General features: G+C 34.2%; 1 protein-coding gene across 1 annotated transcript in view; it reads left to right on the forward strand.

The window, feature by feature from the left end:
* Nucleotides 1–2,828, forward strand: part of LOC111046263 (2-oxoglutarate dehydrogenase, mitochondrial) — a 55,713-nt gene extending 52,885 nt beyond the window's left edge. The window contains exon 16 of the mRNA XM_039438221.1: nt 1,631–2,828. Coding sequence (XP_039294155.1) covers nt 1,631–1,730 — 100 coding nt within the window. The 3' untranslated portion in view covers nt 1,731–2,828. The remainder of the gene's footprint in view (nt 1–1,630) is intronic.
* The last annotated feature ends 17,554 nt before the right edge of the window (nt 2,829–20,382 follow it).

A 20,382-nucleotide genomic window follows, 5' to 3' on the forward strand; every position in this document is an offset into this window, starting at 1 on the left:
ATCAGCACACCCCACCACGAAGCCTGTCAGCTTGTATTTGATATAATTTTTGTACTTTGTTTATATTTCAATTTTTGTGTTTTTTTTTTATTTTGTGTGTGTTGTTAATAATAAAATTTGAATTTGGAAAAAAATACTGTATATAATAAATGTAATTAAATTACAATAAAAAATGTGAATGTCGGTCGATAATCGGTAAGTGTGAAAAAGGCCATTATCGAATTCAATTGATAACATTTTCGGTTATTCATAGAAACGTTTTTCATTCAGGGTAATACTCAAGCTTATTTTGGGTGTGTAATCAGGCAGCAGTCAGAACCATCTCTAATAAGAGATTATAAAATTATGGCAGTTTTGTCGGTTCTCCAGTTGGAAGGGTGGCTGCTTGAGGCCAGCTCCGTTAACAAGCTTTTGTTAGCATCAAAGTCACTTCCCAATGGTTCAGAACGCACCTCAAAGGGGATCATTACTAGTTTCTCTCATTATCATGCCTCCTATCACGCACGCGCAAGCCTAGAGCAGATGTGGGCATCATTCTCAGCAAAGAGGCTATTTGGCTGGACTGTCTTACATTTTGTTACCTTTTGTTTCTCCAAATATAATCCTATTCATTTATGATTGAACCTAGACAGCTATCGATTAATTTTGATGATTTATTACCACACTTCTTATTCTTCTTCTGTCGGAGGTTGGAAATCATCACAGCAATTTTCACTTTACTTATTGCAGCCCGGACAAGTTCATTTGAGCCACACTAATCTCATAAATTACTTAGCCAGAACAGTTTTCTACGTCCTGAACTTCTCTTTCCCATGATCTCGCTCTGCTTGATTAATATTCTTAACCGTTCATAATATTCTCACCCCTTATTACATGTCATAAATATTCTAATTTCCTCCTTTTTATTGGTGAAATGACTCACATTCCTTTGCCGTCCACGGTATCCTCCACATCGTCCAGTAACACCACATTTCAAATGCCTCGATGCTTATGAGGTTTTACTTTTTCAAAGTCCATGCTTCCATGCTATAGAGTAACTTGGAGAAGACAATCATGACACCGCAACATGCTTATTCACACTTAACGTATCACAATAAAGCTGGATTCGCACACAACAGTGACAGTGACAGTGACAGTGAAAATATAATTCCCATACGTTCTAATTGGACTATTCCCTCTCAGCCCGGCCGAGTGAGTGTGAATAATACCATTAGAACTTATGGTTATTATATTTTCACTCATCCAGCTTTTACCGTCGGTCTAGGCTGCCTAGGAATATTCGTTAGGCCATTTTAGAGGCTCTGAAACTGATCAGGTGCGACCTGAAAACACATTTTCGTTTAATTATTGGAAAATTGTGATAATCACCAAATGCGATCTGACATTGATCACAATTTTGTGTAATTTTTAAACATTAATTACCTATTTACAGAGGTAATGATGACCTTATTGCAATAAATAAATATTCAAATAAAGTAGTAATCTCTCATAATAGGATCATCACTAGAAATAGATATTGCTGAAGAGGTAATAGTTGAATGTACGTATTATCCAGTTTGTAGGCACTAATTTTCATACGATTAGAAGAGTGTATTTATTCATTTAACAAGAATATTTATTGTTGATGTAGATACTGCGGCAGACCGACCGCGGCGTCTCCAGCCACCGGCAGCAAAATGCAGCATTTGCGAGAGTTGGCAGCCCTGCTCGACGACACACTTCGAGTCTAGACACTACCAACCTACCAAACCAAAACCTTAACAGGTTGATACAATTTAGCGCTTATCGAACCAACCACTTCTACCCAACCTGGGTAGAAACATAAATCATCTTCAACTACTGTGTTAATATTAATGTAATTATTTATTGAAGTTAATGTAATGGACATAATTGTCAACATGTTTTTTGTTGTTTTGTATTATTTAATTATAATGTACTACCAGTATTTCGTGGGATTTATGTTCCACCTCTTAAGAAGCGCCGCCTTCTGTAAGAAATTCATCAAGGCATACTTACTTCACATTAACCTCATACTATTCGAAAGTAATATATTCTTATTACGGTATAATTGTCAAACTTTGAATCGTATCTCAAGATATATTTTTCATTTAATGTGATGAATTTTCAGCCAGTTCATATTTGATATTCTCATTGAAATGTTGAAGAAAGATTAAATATCAACTGCAATATTTGTTAATGTTAATGGTGATGTTTGAGAAAGTTCAATTATTTTTACATCACATAATTTTGACGAATTATATTTTACCCACTTTGTCATATTGTAAACGTTATAACATCCCTTATTTTGATCGGTTCAGTAGAATTATTGCTATTTTCATGTTCTTAGAATAAAACTATTAAAATTTAGATAGAAATAGTTGTCATAACATCTGACAAAGCACTCATAAATTAAACTGATAAGCACCACCAATTGATGATAGAGATAGAATTTTCTTTATTATATGTGATTTTCGGTTATATAATTATTCTACTTTACAATGATTGTTGAAGTAGTTCTCAGGCATTAATGCCGGAAAATGAAAAATTAGTTGATTTAATTATTTTTTAATTGTTAACTAATTTGTATTAGAGGTGGACATGTATTAGAAATGTACAGCGTTGAGTTTTATTGTACTTCTTTCGGTGAGGCTTTAGCGGAAAATTTATTTTAAAAACTGTTGGATTCCTTGAAATTTGAATGTAACTATTTATTTCTGCTTTGTTACAAACAACACTGTCCAAACTGATCATGATTATTTTGTAAAGTATTGTTAACTAGATTTATGTTCAATTTATGTAAATAAATCTTAAACAGAACAAAGTTTAAACAATGCATTTTTCTATCCCTAACCTTCAATAAATTAGATTATCTACGAACAAAAGAGCAAATGTTCGACCTGATAACTTTTTGAAAGTTGAAAGCTACTCTTCTAATCTGAAAATATTATTATTAACATTGCATGCTATCAGTGCTTTTCATCGATATATCTTTCACAAAATCTATTACGTGAAAAAAATTACGAATTAAATTCTGGGTGGATACCATTTTAATGGTAGGAGCTATCTATGAGTCATTAGTGGTTGAGAACTTGATAGTGTTCGTTTCATTTGGTAATCAGGTGAACGTAATCGTACTGTCACCAATTCTCATGGTTTTTTATTGTTGTGGTAGCTATTCATATGGCATAAAAACGACTTGTTATTGTTAAAACAACTGATTTATTGAAACAGATTTCAGTAAACTAGAGATCAATAATTAAGACTGAAACTAGTATCTCAAAATCGTTTCAATAAATCAGTCTTACTAACAATATCAAGTCATTTTCATAAAAAAATCACATTATATGGGCGTATGGTAACGTTTAGTATTCCAGTACTATCTTTAAGTAACTGAATCATAGTAAAATATTTAGGGCCGGTTTCCGAGCTCGGAATTCAGCTAAGTTCTAGACTTAAAACAGCTGGAAAATTGGCTTTCCCAAACGGGGCGTAGTCGTAGTCATTGTTATAGTCATGTTTGAATTAAATTTTGATAAACTGGAAAATTGGTCACAAAATAAGATAAAGAGAAAATAGTGTAAAGTTTCAGCTATTTTGAATTATTTAGGAATGTTTAATTTCGTCAAGGAAAAACGTTTCCAATTATAGAAATGAGAAAATAAAAACTGCGACTACGCCCCATTTTGGAAAGCCAAAATTCTGACTCCAGCTGTTTAAAGTCTAGGACTTGGCTAAATCCCGAACTCGGAAACCGGCCCTTAGTGACTTAGTGTTTTGATGGATTTCTTTATCAGACCTCTGAAAAAACCAGACATCGATTTTAAGTTGGATGTTTGATAATTTTCAGTTGAGAAAAATAGCAGTCTCCTTTGTAAACACAGTCGCACAGTTTATCTTACACATTAGCTTGTATCATCTATCAGTCATTCCATTTGAAATATTGTGGTGTAAATCATAACTGTCCCAGATGGCCAAAATAATTTTGTGAAAAACAAAAAAAAATCGCTACAGATTCTCGATGAAAAGTTTGCTATCTACTAATAATCATTTAATGTACTATTATTTCCTATAATTTAATATTTCTCCTTGTAAATTCACTCACATATCAAAACTTATGATTCTCCAAAGATTCCATGATTTCAAACGATGAGAACATCATTGAATCTAATTACGGTATTTGATAAAAAAACATAAAAATATTGCAGAGCTTCCTTGTTTGTGAACCATTGTTGATTCACTATGTTTAGACACATTGCTAAGCCCAGTTTGTCGTTACAACCAATATTTTGACTTATTTTAGCTAAGTGTTTAGCCACTGGAGTCCAAATACTAAGTTGTTTACAAATATAAATATTTAATTGATCACGTACTTGCATCTCACAGGTCTAATTCAAGAATAATATATCAACACTTGCGAGTCGTGAGACAGAAAGAATTTATCGAAATGCAGAATTAAAATAGACTTGTCTCATGTTTTTCCATGCAGCACTTGAAACACAGCCGTTAGCAGAGTAATAAATGTCTCCACATTGGCAAGAGGCTACACCACTCGAGAGCTATATCAAATCAATGATCTGTTTCTACTAGATAGAAAATAAATATTCTACTATAGATAGGATAGAAGCTAAGGACATTCAGTTCTACAAAATATCTTCAATATTTTCCATACAACAACACGTTGTCAACAATTTACACTAAAAACTAGATTTCCAATATTGTCAACAATAATATTAGGAGACTGGAAGCTATAGTTGCTCTTTTAAAATTGAAGCAACAAGTGGGATTTTTTGTAGAAGAAAAGCTCCTCTTTTCAAATTTTGACCAGCAATGTGTTAGAATTGTTGCCAAACAATTTGGCGGTTACGTAATCGAGGGGGCATGGGCAACAGTTCTCTTGAACTTATTCACAAGTTGCTCGAATATAGCATAAGAAGATATCCAATGGTATAGGTAGTTTATGTTCCAAATTTCAAGCCGAATATTTGTCAACTGAGGCCGTTAACTAACTGTAGACTACTGTCTATTATTACTGTTTTGGCTGGATGAGAGTGTAAAGGTGCGTACAGACTATTCGCTCTGCTCCGCAACCGAACGTCACTCGAGCAGAGCGATTGATGATCGACCGAGAAGCATGAGTGGAACGCGATAAGAGCTAACATCTCCCGTAACGTTCATGATCGGTGCGAGTGCAGCGCGGGGGCGGAGCGGGTTGGAGGCGCGTATATCTGTACGCAGCTTAAGAACGGCACAGTATGAGAGAGTACAGTGTCACGTAGGCCTACAGCGTTACCTATTAGGTCGATAGGTTGACTTTGAAAATTGCACATAACCATGGGATATCTTCTTGTGCTAACTTTTCTCTATGGTAGGGGGTTTGAAAAATTGCTTTTTATTTCACATGAAAGAATAAAAATAAGTAGATCCTTAACAACTTCATGCCAAATTATTATATTATTGTGAAAGTTTATTACTTCGATAATAAAATACCGTATTGAAACAATTTCATATTTGAAAATTTCAATTACATATTGAAATTGAATTTTTTACTTTCCTTGCCCTATTACCATAGGTAAGGAAAGTATTGCTTTCCGAAAAAAATAAAGGTACCCCAATTTCTAAATTTCTATACGTTTCAAGGTCCCCTGAGTCCAAAAAATTGGTTTTTGGGTATTGGTCTGTACGGTATGTGTGTGTGTGTATGAGTGTATGTGCGTCTGTGTACACGATATCTCATCTCTCAATCAACGGAATGACTTGAAATTTGAAACTTAAGATCCTTACACTATAAGGATCCAACACGAACAATTTCGATCAAATGCAATCCAAGATGGCGGCTAAAATGGCGAAAATTTTGTCAAAAACATGGTTTTTCGCGAATTTCTCGAAAACGGCTCCAACGATTTTGATCAAATTCATACCTGAAATAGTCATTGATAAGCTCTATCAACTGCAACAAGTCCTATATCTGTAAAAAAATCAGGAGCTCCGCCCCATCTATGCAAAGTTTGATTTTAGATTCTCAATTATCAGGCTTCAGATACATTTTAAACAGAAAATTTCAATTGGAAAAGATTGAGCATGAAAATCTCTACAAGTAATGTTACAAATAGCAGACTTCGTGTGTCTGCAGCGCTATTGTCCTGTCACCAGCTGTTTCAGATCTTAGAATAGTAGATTTGATATGCGCGGTAACACTAGCGTCAGTTGATCAATTTTCATAACTGCAAGGAAAGTTGTGTGAGTGCGCCACACCAGATTTTTTTTCTTCTACGTTCACATGCAGTGCACAACAAAAATATACAAACACTATGGAGAAGGCTCATCACATGGGCTAATCCTAATACCTGTTTTAAAGGAGCAAAAATACTATTTTTACTGTTATCGAACAATTGTTTTGATAAATAGAATCTATTTCATACCATTAGCAGCAAACAGCTGCTACTGTACTTGTAGAAAGCTCTGTTACAAAAGAGAACTTTGGTGTAAACAAAGATTTAGAGACATAGATTAACAGCTCAAAACCAAATGTTTTCTTCAAATCCAGACAAATCATTTTTTATTTCATACTTATAAATGGATTGTTCAAGGATTTGGACCAGAATAATAAGATCTACCCTGATAATTCAGGTCGTAGGATAGGTAAAATGTAAGATACCGCACTAATGAAGTAAGGGCTAAATGCCATAAAAACAGGCATGTAGCCAGGATTTGGTTTCGGGTAAAGCTAATTAGATTAGATAGGTAGGGGGGGGGGGTACTGAGACCGTTTTTCTTTAAATATGAAAATAGTCTTGAACCTGCGTTTTCTAAGCTTTTCGGAGAGAAACTGAGAATGTTCAAATTTGGTAGAGATGTTCAGTTCAGCTAAGGTGTTTAGCAGTAGAAAGACGGGGAACACTCTTACATCCTAACTAGATTTGAAAATTTTATCTGAAGCATTTCACAAGATATGCAGCTTTGAATATAGAAAATGGCCATTTTGTGTGTGTGTGTGGGGGGGGGAATATATGGGCTTAAGTACACTCAACAATAAATTTCCCATTCTTTGACCGAATTTGACTTGGTATGCATGATTTTGAACCGCCTTGATGAGCCAAGAAGAATGAAGTGTAATACGATGAGATCCGAGCATTGTGTCAAAAAGTTATGTGTTTGAATTTTTGATCCTTGAGGTGTCCTTAAGCGCGCCTCTCCACTAGGAAATACTGAAATGAAGTGCATCTAACGGGTGATTCTCATAAAACATAATCCCATGAGCTTATATCATTGTGCAAAATATCACTGTGAGGACAATATAGATGGTGATGATGGTTGAAGCTAAAAATGAGGCGTTTTTCACAATACAAGGAGCATTGTTGTCAGGTGTACCTGGAAATCTATATGAGATAGAGCGCTCTACCTAGTCTCAGATTGTAGAGCACAAAATTACTCCCAGAGGGATTTTGAATTCTACATCTAGATTCTAACAATCGAGATATATGATCAAATACTAAATATCATCAAAATTGTTTTTTTTCTTAAAATTTCATTTATTTTTGAAAAATCATAACTCAGTACTTATTGGAGATAGAGAGTCCCGAATGACCTCATTTCATTCTAAGTTTTATAATCTTAAATAAAGGCAAAGCAGTTTTATCAGTTGGTGAAACTGTTGAAGTTTCTACAGAGAAATTGCAGGTGGCAGTCAACAGAATCAACGTTTGGACAAAGCACTAGCTTATAAAATTGAATGAAGCAAAGTGAGTTCAAGCATAGAGAAACGATAGCATAAGTAGATATCCCATATGGTATAGGGCGTTTATGTCGCAACTTTTACTGTTATCCCAAGCCGATAGTTCACGTAGTTCTTTCCTATGCAGCTGTGTGACGCTGGTAGTCTCTCAAATTGTGCCGTTCACACACTATCACCCTAACAAAATAGTAAAAATTGACAATAATCGACAGTAATCGGCTTGAGATAACAGTAAAAGCTGCGACATAAGTTCCCTATACCATGGGATATCTACTTACGCTATTGTTTCTCTATGGTTCAAGTCAACTTTACAAACAAAAGAGTTCAATACCATGCCCTTAACACTCAATGGGAATATTGTACCCTACTCCAACACTGCAAAGTATCTAGGCATGACCTGGATGCCAAGCTTAGGTGGAAGGAGCATGTGAACAAGAAAAGAGAACAACTTGGCATAAAATTCAAGAAAATGTACTGGCTACTTGGGAGGACATCAAAGTTGTCAAATTTTCACAAATTGCTTCTCTACAAGCAGATTCTGAAGCCGGTGTGGACCTATGGAATTCAACTGTGGGGCTGCATCCGACCATCTAATATCGACATCATCCAGCGCTTCCAGAATAAAGTACTCAGAAGTTGTGTAGACGCTCCTTGGTACGTCAGGAATTCTGTTGTACATTACTAAACACTAAAAAATGAAGTTTGATGAATTCTCTACACTTTTTGATTAGTGAATTTTGTGATATTCCAACAGTTCCCAAGATATTCGCACTTGAAAGTGTGTAATTGTTAAAATAACAGGTTTCTAGCCAATGTTTTGCTCTTTCAGGGCAAATAACTCTCCAACAATGCATCATAAAAACTTATCGTAGGTTTGTAGAGCATTGAATTCTCTTTAAAATGATGTATTATTTCACTATTAAAAGTTTTCTTTTCATTGTTATAGCAGCTTCAATGTAGGGGGTGAAATTTTTATTGCTGCAACAAGTGTCAACTCAGCGGTTCCACGCCTTCAACAGAGGGGATAAAGATGCGCACTTTTGCTCTGTTCACCTAGGTACTTACTAGTCCAAATCAAGCTGTAGAGTCAAAAATTGTGTCACAGACACCCCCTTCAAATGTTATTGTCAAACGATCAATTCTTGCAGCAATGAAAATTTCAACCCCCTAAATAGAAGTTGCTAAAACAATGAGAGGAAAACTTGGAATAGTGAAATAATACATCATTTCGAAGAGAATTCAATGCTCTACAAACCTACATAAGCATCAGTGTTTATTATATGCATTGTTGGAGAGTTATAAGCCCTGAAAGAGCAAAACATTGGCTAAAAACCTGTTATTTTAACAATTACACACCTTCAATAACGAATATCTCGGGATCTTTTGGGAATATCAACAAATTCCATGAATCAAAAAGTGTAGAGAATTTATAAAGCTTCATTGTTTAATAATTAGTTAGTTATGTCGGTTGAACGCATTGCTCTCAAGATGTGAGCATGGATGCAAAACGCTGAAAAATGCAACTTTTAAACCTCCCTCAACCCCTTAGCATATGAGTCAGGAATGGGGACTTTTGATGCGTTCTCCTCCCAACTAGTCTCAACAAAGCTGCAAAGTCAAAAATTTTGTTTCAAACATTCCCTCCAAATTCCTTTGTCAATTGGTCTATTGTTGCGAAAATGGAAATTTCACACTCAATACTAAAGCTGTTGCAAAAGCTACAGGGAAATTCGTAAAAGTGCGAAATTATACATCGTACTTATACATCAATCTAGTGTAACTAACTTGACTTTTTATGGTCTTCCTCAAGGTACTGTACTTTCTCCCATCCTTTTCATACTCTATGTAAATGACTTTTTAAATTTAAGACTTCTAAACTCAACTGTGATATCCTTTGCAGATGATACTGCAGCTATTTTTCACGGTAATTCATGGAATGAAGTTCATACCATAGCTGAAAATAATATGCTTTTAATTAAGAAGTGGTTAGATAAGAATACCTTAAGTTTAAATTTTGAAAAAACGAAATACATAACTTTCTATGCAAATAGAGTAGGGCAGCCTAACAAGAATCAAGATTTGAGACACCATTCTCAGTGCAATTTAAACTTGGGTAATTGTGATTGTCCCACCATTAAAAAAGTCAATAATACTAAGTACTTGGGAATCATAATGATTGATGAAAACCTTAAATAGGATGTTCATATTAAATACATATGTAGAAAAATTAGATATTTATCTTTTAAATTTTACCAACTTAACAGAATTCTTAATAAGAACCATCTGAAAATGATGTATCATGCTCTAGTCAAGTCAATTCTGCAGTATGGCATAGTTGTTTGGGGAGGCTGTTTCAACTGTCATATTGCTGAATTATTTGTAGCACAAAAACTGATAATTAAAACTATATTAAGCAAACCCAGGCTCTATCCAACGGATATGGTTTTTTGTGATTTTGAGGTCATGACTGAGTCAATTATACATAAAAACCGTAATTGAGTACTTAATAAAATATAGATCCGATTTTCCTCTCACAATAAACTCTACACTTAATTATTATAATCTAAGGGCCACTGCTAACAAATATGTAACCTATGACACTAATATTGAATGTATAAGGAGTTAATTTACTTAGGTACTAAAATAATAAACCTCATTCCAAATCACTTTCTCATGGACAATAAGATCAGCGGAAAAATTAAACTGGATATAAAAAACTGGACATACAGTAATTTCTTCTTCCATTTAGATATATGACTCGAGATTTCTGCTCCAGCATTGTTTTTTCTTTTTTCAGTGGACTCGCTTACCTTTATTTTGAGTACCTATTCCTCTGTTTTCTTCTTTCCCCCCATTTCTCCCTTCCCTTTTTTCCTCATTACTTCTCTTATCTTCTTTGCCTTATCCTATTACATGGGAAACCATAGTTGGCTAGGTATCTTCCTCTCTTTTTTTCTCTTCTCCAACACACCCAACCACAAAGCCCATGGTTTTTTATATTTCTAACATTTTATGTGTTTTATTTGTTTCGTAATTCTTTGTAATTTTATTTTGTCTTGTCTTGTGTGTTCTTAATAAATTGAAATTGAATTTTAATATTGAAGAGAATTTAATGCTCTATAAGCTCATAATCAAAATGGATTCTTCTCATCGATTTTCAAAAAGTTATAACAGCAAAAATAGAAAAAAAATTGGTAGCAAACGTGTTTTTTTCAAAAATGTCACATCTTCAAGAGCGGATATCTCGAAAACTAGAGGAGATATAGAAAAAGTTGTACAATTAGTATTGTAGGAAATTATGTAAGCTTTAATTTATATGACAGTCAAGTCTTTAGGATACATAGTTTTCAAGTTGTATGCGAGAAACCAAAAAATGGTACCTTAAAATCACCCCAATCCCCTTAGAACAGTGGGTAGGGGTGGGGACTTTTGATATGTTTACCTCCTTACTATCCTAAACAGAACTGTGGGGTCGAAAATTGTCTTCCCAACTTCTCCCTCTATACCCTTTTTTGAACATTCATTGCATATTATCACGTATTCCATCTAGATTGAAGTAGAATATATTGATAAACTCACAAAAATAATAATAACATCATCATCGTTATACTGAATCATCAAATTCAATAAGCATGATATAAACTAATCGGCATTAGTAGTAGAAAATCGCTTTTATGTTTGATAATGCCCAATTTCACCTCAATGGATTCCATTTTGAAAGTATCCAAGATGAAAATTTTGAATGAAGCCAGTCTATGGAGCAGTTCATCCTCTTCAAGCTTCAATAGATTTCATCAAGAAGTGACTCACCATTGAAAAGTAACACGTAAGTGAAAAAAAATAATTTTAAATCTTTTCATTATTTTTCTGTTAAATATCACATACTGACAAGAGAATAATGCAAGAATAAAACAAGTAATTGGTACAGAATTGTAGGGAATTTTATCCTCTATGAGCCCCGCAGTCATAAATACGTCTTCATCCACTCCGGTTGATTAAAAAATAACTTGAACTCGGGACAGAGGAAGAGTTTCTTAAAATCTTTGGATTCTTTGGATAACTTACCTAACTTATTTCTAAACTATTCATTCAAAATTTAATTTAATGCACGTGAAAGGATCCTGGTCCATAATTTGTCATTGTAAACCATTGCAGTTATGAACTTCCGAGGGGTCTTGAGGGTTAATTCATTTTATTTGGATTTTTGTTTAATAATATTACCAAAAATACTTCAAAAATTAATTTTATCATTTACAGACAGTTAAAAAACTATGAAAGACTATAGCTATTGTCTCTATGTGGGGACTGAATAGTTTTATTAATTTTGTTCAAAAAATAGAATTCAGCAACTCTGCGCTACATAATATTCAAATTAACTGTGATTTTATCGAGCCTGAATGTCTCTATTGAATATTTGATAGAAGAAAGTAAGCTCTAGTGCTAGTGAAGAATGTCGAGCCTGCTTCTCCCATTCCTAGGTTGATATACCAACCGGGTTTCCTGGGTAGAGACGGATAAGGCAAGCGAAGCGAGTACTGAATAATCACAAAAACTGGGAAAGTAAGAAGACTTTACTTTAATTAACTACAGAAAAACAAAAGTTTTCTTACCTTTTTTGAGAACAATGTGTTGATGAGTGGCTGGTGGCTGGTGGCTGGCATAGCCAGTGCGCTCAACCTCTTATCCCCTATCCCCTTGGCTTCTGTGCACAGTTTTCACTTGTTTTATGGTAGGACACTGCACGTGGTAACTGGCCCAGTAGCCAAAACAATAACAGGTGATGAATTGTTGTTCTAAAATAGGATTGTCAAAATTATCCACACTCAAGACCTTGTAGGCTGTACTAAAACTTTTTTAACAATTAATGATTTATGAAAATATATTCAAAATATCAACGAAAAAAGTAATAGAAATATTGAAAAATATCTTGAATAATACATTATAATGATAATATATGTTTGAAGCCCCTCAAGCCCTAGCCCCCCCCCTGGCTAAGTGCCTGTAATAAATTGATATAAGATTCTTCTATGTAGGGATCAAAAATGCATTTATTGTTGAATGATATATATTTGCATCTACCAACAAGTTAAAAATTATTATTTTAGCAACAAACACATGAAAGCTAAAAATTTCTTTTTCATTATTCTCTGTATCCTGGATAATATTGGAGTACCAGTGGATTTCTCGTACCATATGCACTTCAAAAATTGTAAACTGATCACTCAACTCCTGGGGCGAACCCTACCCCCCTCCCCGTGACACCCTCCATTCACCGGTACCCAAAACCCAGATACGTGGTTTTAAAATCTTTGAAAATACAGTTTTTTTTTGCACTTTCAGGGCTTATTACTCAACAACAATGCATCGAAAACATAAGTACTGAACGTTGGGTTCAGTTCAATTCTCTTCAATTCGATGTATTATTTCAACGTGTTATGCTTCCCATCAATTTGTTATAGCAGTTTTAGTGTGAAATTCGTGTGAAATTTAGTGTGCAGTTTTTATTTGTTGAGTGTGAAATTCTCAATACAGCAACAATTGATCATTTGACTATGTAATTTGGACACAATAACTGGAACACAATCTTTGAATTTGCAGCTTCATTAATACTACTGTATTTAGGAGTTGAACATATGAAAATCCTCATCCCTTACCCCAGGAGTGCTAAAGTTGGAATACCGTCAAGTTGAAACTTGTTGCTGTATTGAGAATTTCACTCTCAACACTAAAGTTGCTATAACAATATTGATGTGGAGCATAAAATGTCGGAATAATACATCAAATTGAAGAAAATTAAATCCTCTACAACCCAAACCCAACGTCCAGAACAGGGGTGCCCAGCCCCCCCAAGGGCAATGGCGCATGCCCCCCCCAATCCAAGTGTAATGCCCCCCCCAAATTACCCCAATTTCCAACCCTTAAGTTTTCAACATTAGTCAGTGTATGACAATAAAATTCACATCTTACAATCTAATCTTCCAAAGGACATTATTTACCTTTGGTCTTGTGAGGAATTCTTTCTGTTTTCATAATATTGCAAAAATATATACCATCATGTCTTATCTCTTTTAAAATAGAAATGAAGTATCTTTTTGATATTATTTTTGAGACTAGCAGTGCACCCGTTCTTGTTCGGGAGGACTAGAAAGTACTACGTACATTACATCAGGAAAAACTACATGACAAATATTTTAATAGGGTATTAAAAGATAAGTAAGGGAGGCTTCGCTTTTTAAATGTTAAGATTACTTATAAATAGTTGAATAATAATATCATTGATAATTATTTATTGCAAAAGAATATTGCATAGCAATTTTGGTACCTAAACATTCATACAAATTTGGAACGATTTTATTCATACAATACAATAATGTCGGCAAGTTTAGGTATTCTAAATCCTATACTATTAAACGAGCAATTTCTGTTTAGATGTTTAAATGTTTAGATGTTTCTCTTTCACCGGATCTCGAAAACGGCTCTAATGATTCTCACGAAATTCAGAACGTAGTAGATTTTTATAATATAAAAATTCGATTGCACTAGGTCTCATCCCTGGGGAAACTCGTTGAAGGACATTGAAAGAATTTATCCATCATTGGGAAAACAGCTGATAATTTCGTCGTCTGTTGATGATGGAAGTGAGTGAGCGAGTGCATGTGTGTAAGACAAAATTATGACTCAGCTGTTGAATTGTTGTACCTAATTCAATCAGGTACTTGGTGGCAGTTGTACAAAAGCCGGTTGAATTTTAATCTTGATTAATTCCAGTAGAACCAATCAGATAAGCTATCTGTTTGAGATGGTCTTCTGTGATTTGGTTCACGTGAAATTAATCAGGTTTAAAATTTAACATGCTTTTGTGAGAGAATTTTTTGCATTACTCTGGGAATTAATCTCAATCCACTGTGATTAGATAGAACCTTTCTGTATGAGCTATGAATATTTATTATAATTTCTTCTTCCGTTATAATTTTACATGCTTTTGTAGGTACTCCAGAGCGGAGCTCGGTGCCCCGATATTTATCATAAATTGGAACAGGTTGTCACTGATGTTGTGTTGTTGGTAGTATTTACTTTTTTTTAACATTACATGAGTAAATAACACAAGTCGAACAAAATGTATCTTCAAATGGTTTGGTTTTTGGAATAAAGATATCATCTGAACAAGTACATTTTGTAAATTCTATCTATTAATACCAAATATCGGGGCACCGAGCTTTGCTCGTTATTTATTCATTGATAAACAGAACTCAATTCTTTAAAATGATTGAGGAAGGACTAATAGGCACAGCCCAAAACTGTTTCTTCCCCGAATTTTGATTTATGCACTATAAAATTTATAGTTGGAATACTTAATATTCCAAAAAGTAGATTATGTTTCATACACTTGAATTCAAGTGAAATTTTCAGTCCAAATATTTGAAAACATGAAACTTCTAATTTAGATTGTTTACATACCAAATTGAATGACAAAATAACACTCACTAATCACTTAGAACTGTAAAATAATGATTAACTTTGAATATTATGACATATACCATCTCATGTCAACAAATCAGATTACTGTATTTTGATCGAGTCAATTAAAATTTCTAGATTTCTCGCGAGATACGGTAAGCTAATTTATTACACAGCTGATCTCCCACACAGGCACACGCATCTTCTGTTATCGACAGACGACGAAATCATCATCTGTTTTTCCTTCAGGGAGTTTTCTCAGGGATGAGACCTAGTGCAATCGAATTTTGATACCATAAACCTACTACACTGTAGTAGGTTTAAACCTACTGTATATATAAACCATAAACCTACTGTATATTCCCAATTTCTTGAAAATCGTAAGAGCTGTTTCCGAGACCCGTTGAACATAAATAACCATTTAACAAGTTAACCAGATAGCCAGATATAAAAATATAAACAGATATACAGAAATTGCTCGCTTAATATAATAGGATAACAACTTATAGTCTAGTCAATGGTCGTTTTTCAGGAAACAGCCCCGAAAGAATTTTTTTCGATGGTTCTATATGTTTTTTGGGGCGCTGAATTCTAATCTGAAATCTGCTGGCACGCCAGAGGGCGACTTCACCCCCAAAATTTTGGACTTTTTTTAAGTTTTCCATTTAATCTCGAGAACCTTGAATTTTCGAGAAAAAGCATTCTCTATACAATATTAAGGATAATAAAATTTCCAATGAATTGAGTGGTCGCGCAGGACTACTTTTTGGATTTTTTATCTGAAGTGTTCCACAAGATACGCAACTTTGCATGTGCGAGAAATTTGTGATATTTCCCCCATTTTCACAGTCTCGCATATGCAACGTTGCGTATCTTGTGGAACACTTCAGATAAAAAATCCAAAAAGTAGTCGAGGTTGTGATGAATTTTTTCCTCTTTTCACTCCCATGAATAAATTATACTCCTGTTTTCAATACCGTTCAAAAGTTACAGCCAATTGAATAATGATCTCCTTTTCCTCATTTTTCTTGCGATTTTACTGTTATTAAAGAGTCTCTAAAATGAGTACAATACATGATAGAAACTTGCGATTGGTCTTAAATGAGAGAAAATTTCATGCTCTATAAGCTGAGTTGCCTTAAATTGATCTTGCATTACTGTTTATATCGAAAAACTGTCGAGACTGTGAAAATGAAAAAATATCGCAAATTTCTTTATTTTTAGAAACAAACGTATCTTACTTCACGATTATATTTTTACAAAAATCATTCACCTCACATGAAAGAGGAGATTCTTTTCTTCAAATCAAGACCAAGTATCATTTTGAGTTACCGAGACACACAGTTTTGAATATAGAAATCGGTCATTTTTCTATGCATTGAAATATGAGCTGAAAAACACTAAAGGAGGAATTTCCTATTTTTTAAACAAATTTTAGTGATATGATACATGATTTTCAACCGCCATGACGAGCTGATATGAACGAGCTGTTGTACGAGGAGATGTGATCATTCAGTCAAAAGTTATAAGTGATTAAAGTTTTGATCCTGGACGTATCCCTATGTGTGCCCCCCCACTAGGAAATACGGAAATCTAACGAGAGATTCTCATATAATATAACCCTCGTAAGGTGATTTCAGCCGAAATGTTTCTTTTTTGTTAGGAAGGCCATGAAGAGGTATTATAAGAGAATTTGAATTTTGGCTGTAAGACATGATTTTCTATCATGACTAGAAAAAGATCCTAGTTGTATAGGCTAGAATTGGTAGGTTTGAATAATTTTGGAAACCCCTTAAAAAATACCCCTTTTTTGAAAACTCTTAGCTACGGAATCAAATGAGTCCTGCGCGACCACTCAATTTATTGGAAATTTTATTATCTTTAATATTTTAGGGAATGCTTTTTCTCGAAAAGTTAAAGGTTTTTGAGATTAAATGGAAAACTTGAAAAAAGTCCGAAATTTTGGGGTTTTTTGGGAGTTTTGGTGGTGAAGCCGCCTTCTGGCGTGTCAGCGAATTTCAGATTAGAATTCAGCGCCCCAAAATACATATAGAACCGTCGCGAAAAATTCGTTTGGGCTGTTTCCTGAAAAACGACAATTTGACTGTACTATTATACAAAACAGAAAAAAGTAATGAAGCATTACAATAATTACTTGATTACTGTGTGGTAAATAGGGTGTAAATTTGAAAGATTGAAATTGGCTTCATTTGATATTTTTCTTAAATTTTTATTAAGTTTTTTCTTCTGTCAAATTCACTAGAGTTTGCGATGTTGTTTATAATTGCATTCCCATTCCAGAGACATTAGTATCATCATGAAACGCATTCGAAATTAAAATAATTATTAGATTAAAATGTCTTTACAATTTAACTTATCATTGTGCTTTTAAGAAAATTAGGTTGCAACAGCAAGGAAACTCAAACACAGGACCATTAAAAATTGAAATTAAGCAAAGGAAATCAGAATAATAGTGGATGATGAAGTTATAATTTATTTTTGTGAAAGATTTACCTTCAAATTCATAGACTTAAAATTACTAAAATTCCTGCATATAAAATATTATCAATTGTATTTTTATGCTTTATATTGAGTTACACTTAGGAAAATATAACATTGTAAAGGTGGGAAAAAGTATTAAAATTAACTACATTAGGATATCTCTATTTAATACCTTGATTTTTTAGCCATGATTCAAAATGTTGACATAAAATATAAAAAAAATCTTGCCCCCCCAAAAATGTTGATGGCGCAAATTGTGACATGCCCCCCCTTGTGGGCACCCCTGCGTTCAGTACTTGTTTTTTCGATGCTTTGTTGTTGATTAATAAGCCCTAAAAGTGCAAAAAGTTAAAAGAGAAACTGTCTTTTCAAAGATTTCACACCTTTAAAAGTGAATATCTCGAAAACAAAAGGTGACATCACAAAACTCTACTGAACAAAACTTGTAGGAAATTTATCTAACTTCATTTTTATTCAGTTACTCATGTCGCTGAAATGCATTGTTTCCAGGATACATGCGTGTAAGCCAGAAATGAAAAAAACGAAACTTTTAAACCACCCTCATCCCTTAATCACGAGGGGTAGGGATATGGACTTCTGATATGTTTACTTTCTAACTGCTCTTAACAAAGCTGCAAAGTCAAATATTGTGTTCCAAACGTTCCCTTCAAATTTCCCTGTCAATTATTGATCTATTGTTGATGAAATGAAGATTTTACATTCAACACTATAACGGCTGAAACAATCTCGTAGGGAGATGAGTAAAATAATGAAATAATACGATAATAATAAAAATACATGAAATTGAAGAGAATATAATGCTCTATGAGCTCATGATTGGCACTGATTTTTTCAATCAATCGTTGAAAAGTTATGAGGCCAAAAACATGAAAAAATCGGAGTCTAAAGGGTTTCCTTCAAAATGTGACACCTTCGAGAGCTCACTCCTAGAAAACTAAAAGAGATATAGGAAAATGAAATGAATGAAACTTGTAGGCTAATTTATGAGATTTAATTTTGTTTTCTTAAAAAAAAATTCGAAAGACGCATATTGTTCGAGATATGTGCAAATAAACAAAATATGGTACTTCGAACAACCCCCACCCCCTTAGCACAGGGGGTAGGAGTGAGGACTTTTGATATGTTTATCCCCTTACTATCCTTAAGAGCTGCGGGGTCGAAACTTACCTTCCAAACTTTTTCCTCTATACCTTTTTTTGAGCATTCGTTGCCTGGACTACCACCCTCCCTAGAATTTAAAATAATTCAGTTCACACCCCACTTACTACTATTTTTTTTGGGAAAGCCAATGATTTGATCACCCCCTCCCAAAAAATTCAAGGACGCAGTCTGCGCTCAAACACCCCTGATATAGAATTATTATTGCTATTAAGTTTTATATTCTTATTTACCCCAGTGAATGATTTCTACTGGCTTCGATAAAGAATATTATTTCAATAGACATTCTAGGAAATATGCAGTTATAAGGTATATTCTGCATCTTGGAATGAATTTCGACAGATTAAAATTATTACAAACTAGCTGGCCCGGCGAACTTCGTACCGCCAAATAGTTAATGCATCTCATGACAAACTTTAGCTGGATGCACACCTGAGGAGGCGCGATGCGGCATTTTGCATCCAAGTGCTTCTTGCTTATTGGTTTGAATGGAAGAACTCACTCACACTGAATTGGGCATGGTGTGGAACGGTGTGATAAGGCAATCTCCATAAGATCAACACTTTGTATTACCAAGCCGCGCCTCCTCAGGTGTGCTTAGCCTTAGCTTAATCTGATGCACTATATTTTTATGAAAATTATCCAACAATCAGTATTTACATTAATATCTTAATATGGACTTCCTATGTGCTTAGTTTTGCAGCAGTTTGTATTTTTAGATATAGTTGAATGCAGCTTGCTGGGAAATTGAATGGCATATCTCCTTGCTGCTGATTTTCCCGTGCATATTCTAAATTTACAGAATTTCGAGTTCTACGACCCAAGTTTGGACGTCGTTCGCACCGTGGCATTATTATTAGAATAATTACAATAAATTTGTGAATCAGTAGAAAGAAAAAAATCTGGTGTGACGCACTCACACAACTTTCCTTGCCGTTATGAAAATTGATCACCTGACGCTAGTGTTCCCGCACATCACAAGTCTACTATTCAAATATTTGAGCCAGCTGGTGACAGGGCAATAACGCTGGAGACACACATGAGGTCTGCTATCTCTTCATAGTGACTGATTTAATAGAATCAACAATAATTTGCAATAGAATAATCACATTTTCTCGAATTTAAAGCTTATTTTAAATTTTAGGTGAAAATGTTACTGAACATTAATTATAGAGATTTTCATGCTCAATTTACTCCACTTGATTTTTTTTGTTTAAATTGTATCTGAAGGCTGATAATTAGGAATCTAAAATCTAACTTTGCATTGATGGGGCGGAGCTCCTGAAATTTTTACAGATATGAGACTTGTGGCAGTTGATGGAGCTTATCAATGACTATTTGAGGTATGAATTTGATCAAAATCGTTTGAGCCGTTTTTGAGAAAATCGCGAAAAACCCCGTTTTTGACAACATTTTCGCCATTTTAGCCGCCATCTTGGATTGCATTTGATCGAAATTGTTCGTGTCGGATCCTTATAGTGTAAGGACCTTACGTTCCAAATTTTAAGTCA

This window comes from Nilaparvata lugens, chromosome 11 (assembly GCF_014356525.2).
Source record: "Nilaparvata lugens isolate BPH chromosome 11, ASM1435652v1, whole genome shotgun sequence".
Classification (NCBI taxonomy): Eukaryota; Metazoa; Arthropoda; class Insecta; order Hemiptera; family Delphacidae; genus Nilaparvata; species Nilaparvata lugens.